Source organism: Phytophthora infestans, genomic scaffold (genome assembly GCF_000142945.1).
Source record: "Phytophthora infestans T30-4 supercont1.5 genomic scaffold, whole genome shotgun sequence".
In the NCBI taxonomy this organism is placed as follows: Eukaryota; Oomycota; class Peronosporomycetes; order Peronosporales; family Peronosporaceae; genus Phytophthora; species Phytophthora infestans.
In genome coordinates this window covers 2,710,910-2,714,073 of record NW_003303754.1, presented here as the reverse complement: position 1 = coordinate 2,714,073, position 3,164 = coordinate 2,710,910, and the positions used below count along the sequence as shown (strand labels likewise).

The window sequence follows — 3,164 nt, the reverse complement described above, 5'->3', positions numbered from 1 at the left end:
GCTCTGTGGAGTACTTAGTATCGAATGGCTAAGAAATTTATAGCCATTCGAGACTTTTTCCCAGCTTGAGACTAGTTTCTCAAGGGATCGACGGTTTAAACGTGATAAGCTGATAAATTGCGCAAACCTTGATTTAATTGGATAAAATATTTTTTATCTAAGAAGTATCAGGATAATTCGCTGGTAGACTCCCTACTAAAACAGATGAGTAAACCTAACCTCTGCACTTGGAGGTGAGTTTTTTGTTGCCCGTTTTGCCAAAAGAGTTTGAAAGACACAATACTTCGTAGGCAGGAAAAGATAACCTTTGATTTCAAGGCAAAAGGTATCTTCTCTCCTTATCAGCAGATTACCATTGTGTTCCGCAATTCCATATGGGACTCCAGGGATACATCTATGATCCGCACCATCCCGTAATCAACATACATGTACTGTACATGTACAACTACAGTACGTATTATTTAATAATAGTACTTTTAGTTTTAAAAGTTCTGCAGCCTACGGTCTGTTGCCTAAAAAAGAGTAAGTATTAATACGTTCAAAGTTCTCTACGGTAAAAAGGTATCGTTGCTGTTGCTGGTTGACATTTCAAAACCTGCTACTTGGAGTATAATACAATACCGGTATGTACAAGCAACTACCTTTGTTTTGTTTGGCTCTTAGGGATCACACTTGGCAGCAAGCAGGCAGTTCTCGTCCCACCGCTTCCTGTAGTACGTCGTGATAAGACGTCCATCCTCTCGCAGCGCTTCCCACTCGGCACGTTCTTCCGGCTTGAGGAACGGTAAGAGATCCGTGGTCATGTGGAAGTCCGTTTCCGTGTCGTGCAGCATCATGGAGTCTGTAATTTCATCATAACGAAGACGCTCGTGGCCTCGCACAATCGCCATCTTGCGCAACGGGTCGTTACTATACACAACATGTTTTTTGGAAGAAGCCTTACGCTTCAGTGACCGACCGACGCCATTTTGCTGGAATCCTCCCTTCGGTAACCCAGTTATGTCGGCAAGAGTATTCAGAAGATCGTACTGCTCGGCTACGTCGTCAAGCACAAGCCCCACCGCGTCACCCAGTCGCCCTTCGGCAATGATAGTAGCAGGCACTCGCGTCACCGATTCTTCATGTAAGTTGGCATTGTCACTCTCTGGAGCCTGTCCGTGGTCTCCAAAGATGACTACGATGGTGTCGTTAAGGAAGCCTTCCCTCTGCATACGGTCCATGAACTTGCCAAGTTCCATATCGGTAAAATACCGCGCTTTCATGTATCTTTCGATCCGGTGGGCGTTCTGTTCGCCTTCGTACATGACTGAAAAATCAGGTTTCTCAGCCTCATCGTACCACTTGGGCCACGACTCGTACGGCTCGTGACTCGTAATGGTGTAGTGCGTCACGAATGTGGGCATCTTGGGTTCTCCCTGAGCTGACTTTTCCATCTGTCTGGCTCTTTTCTTGAGTAAAAAATCACCTAGAAGTTTAAAACTCAGGTCATCATGGACACCCCAGCCGAACCCGCGGTGTTCGACGCCATCCCAGTCTTGATGACTGATATTAAGCGTCTGTTCTGCCATCCTCTTCATCTTTCTGGCGTCCCACACGTTGTCGAAGCCATGCGAAGGCAAGAAGGTGTTCCAGTTGTCGAATTCTAGCGTGGATCCCGTGGTGAAGTACGTCTCATATCCCTTTTCCGAGAATAATTGCGGGACTCCTGACAGCTTGGTTTGTACCTTCCCTCCCGTGACCCCGCTCTGGGTGTTGCTGTGATACGGGATTTGAGCAAACAATGCGCTCTCCAGAGACCGACTGGTGGGGATACTGGACCAAATATTGCGCAAGGCGACGCCTCGCTTCGCCCATCGGTCGAAATTCGGCGTTATTGTCAAATTTGTGCCTTTGAACAAGTTTGACGGGTCTTCCTCTCCCACGAGGTACCGCGAGTCTCGGTACCGGAAAGATTCCACTCCAATGATTAAAACATTTGGCGGATTGTCGTTGTCAATAGTGACATTAAAGGCCAGCTCTCCTTTGAAGCCAGTAGTGCGTCGGAACATGGTATCGTCTCCAAAGCGCTCGTATTCTTCGGTCTTGTCGATGTACTTCTCCACCCACGGTTTATTCCCGGTCAAGTTTGCGAGCTCCACCTCAATGGGGGCAGGTTCGAACATGTGGAGAAGCAGCTCGTTCAGTGTCACGTTCAGCGCTGCGTAGGCCACGAGTGGCGAGCAAGCGCTACGCAACGCAACGCCCATCGCAGGTACAACCACAAGGCCCAGGACGACGACTGCAACGCGTACCAGTTGGTGTCGTGTAGTTGAGGGTTCGCTCACCTTGTTTGAGGCTTTAGCAGTCGAGCTCGTGCCCTCTTCTAGAGAAAGAGCTTCGTATTTGACACCTCCCGCACCTTTCTTGGAGGATTTCCCGATTGTTAAGTTAGTCACGGGATTCAGTACTAGCTGCGTCGGGTTCCAGAGGGCCAGATCCGCCCACTTTGTCCAGGTACGCACTGATGCGAACAGTGTGGCAATTACGACGAGGTAGCCTGCCGTCACATAGGCGGTCTGCATCTCGTCCGTTGATATCGGCGCGGCTTTGAGGTATTCCCTCTCTTTAATCAACGAGGCGAGGAGACGGAAGGAGAAGCGCATATCTCGGTATACCACCAACATCATATCAGCCACAAATGGCGCCATCATTGCAATAAACAGCACCCACGATAACGTGAATGTGGCGATCCCTCCGACAATATCGACCGCCATACCGCCCGTTGAACCGTATCGCTCCATCAGTATTTGCTTCAGAGTATCGAATACCCACAAGGCGCTCGCGTAGTACGTCGTACACACGAAATCCTCGAAGAATCCGAGACTCAACGCTGACATTTTGACGAACGCCGTGTAGTCCGTGGCACTTCCGTACATTACCACCAGTGCCTTAAGCGCGAGGCATCGACTGATGGAGAAGTAGAATTGAACGAATGCGTAGACGAACAGCCATCCCAGCCACGGGAGAGAAGCCACGTCTACCTCTCGAAGTGACCAGCTCCATGGCCGAGGGAGTTTCGTATCATTGTCGCTGTGTATGACGAGATTGTCGGCGTTCAGCGAACGCACTTCCGGGAACCGGAGGCGAGTTGAGTGGACATCGTTCTGACGCGTGGTCGAGTCCAT

General features: G+C 49.7%; 1 protein-coding gene across 1 annotated transcript; it reads right to left on the bottom strand.

Annotated features, from left to right (window-relative positions):
- Positions 1–659: 659 nt before the first annotated feature.
- PITG_04270 (sulfatase-like protein) lies at positions 660–3,164 on the bottom strand (the record flags this gene model as incomplete). Its single annotated transcript, XM_002905877.1, has 1 exon — positions 660–3,164. The coding sequence occupies one exon, from the start codon at positions 3,162–3,164 to the stop codon at positions 660–662; it is 2,505 nt and encodes an 834-aa protein (XP_002905923.1).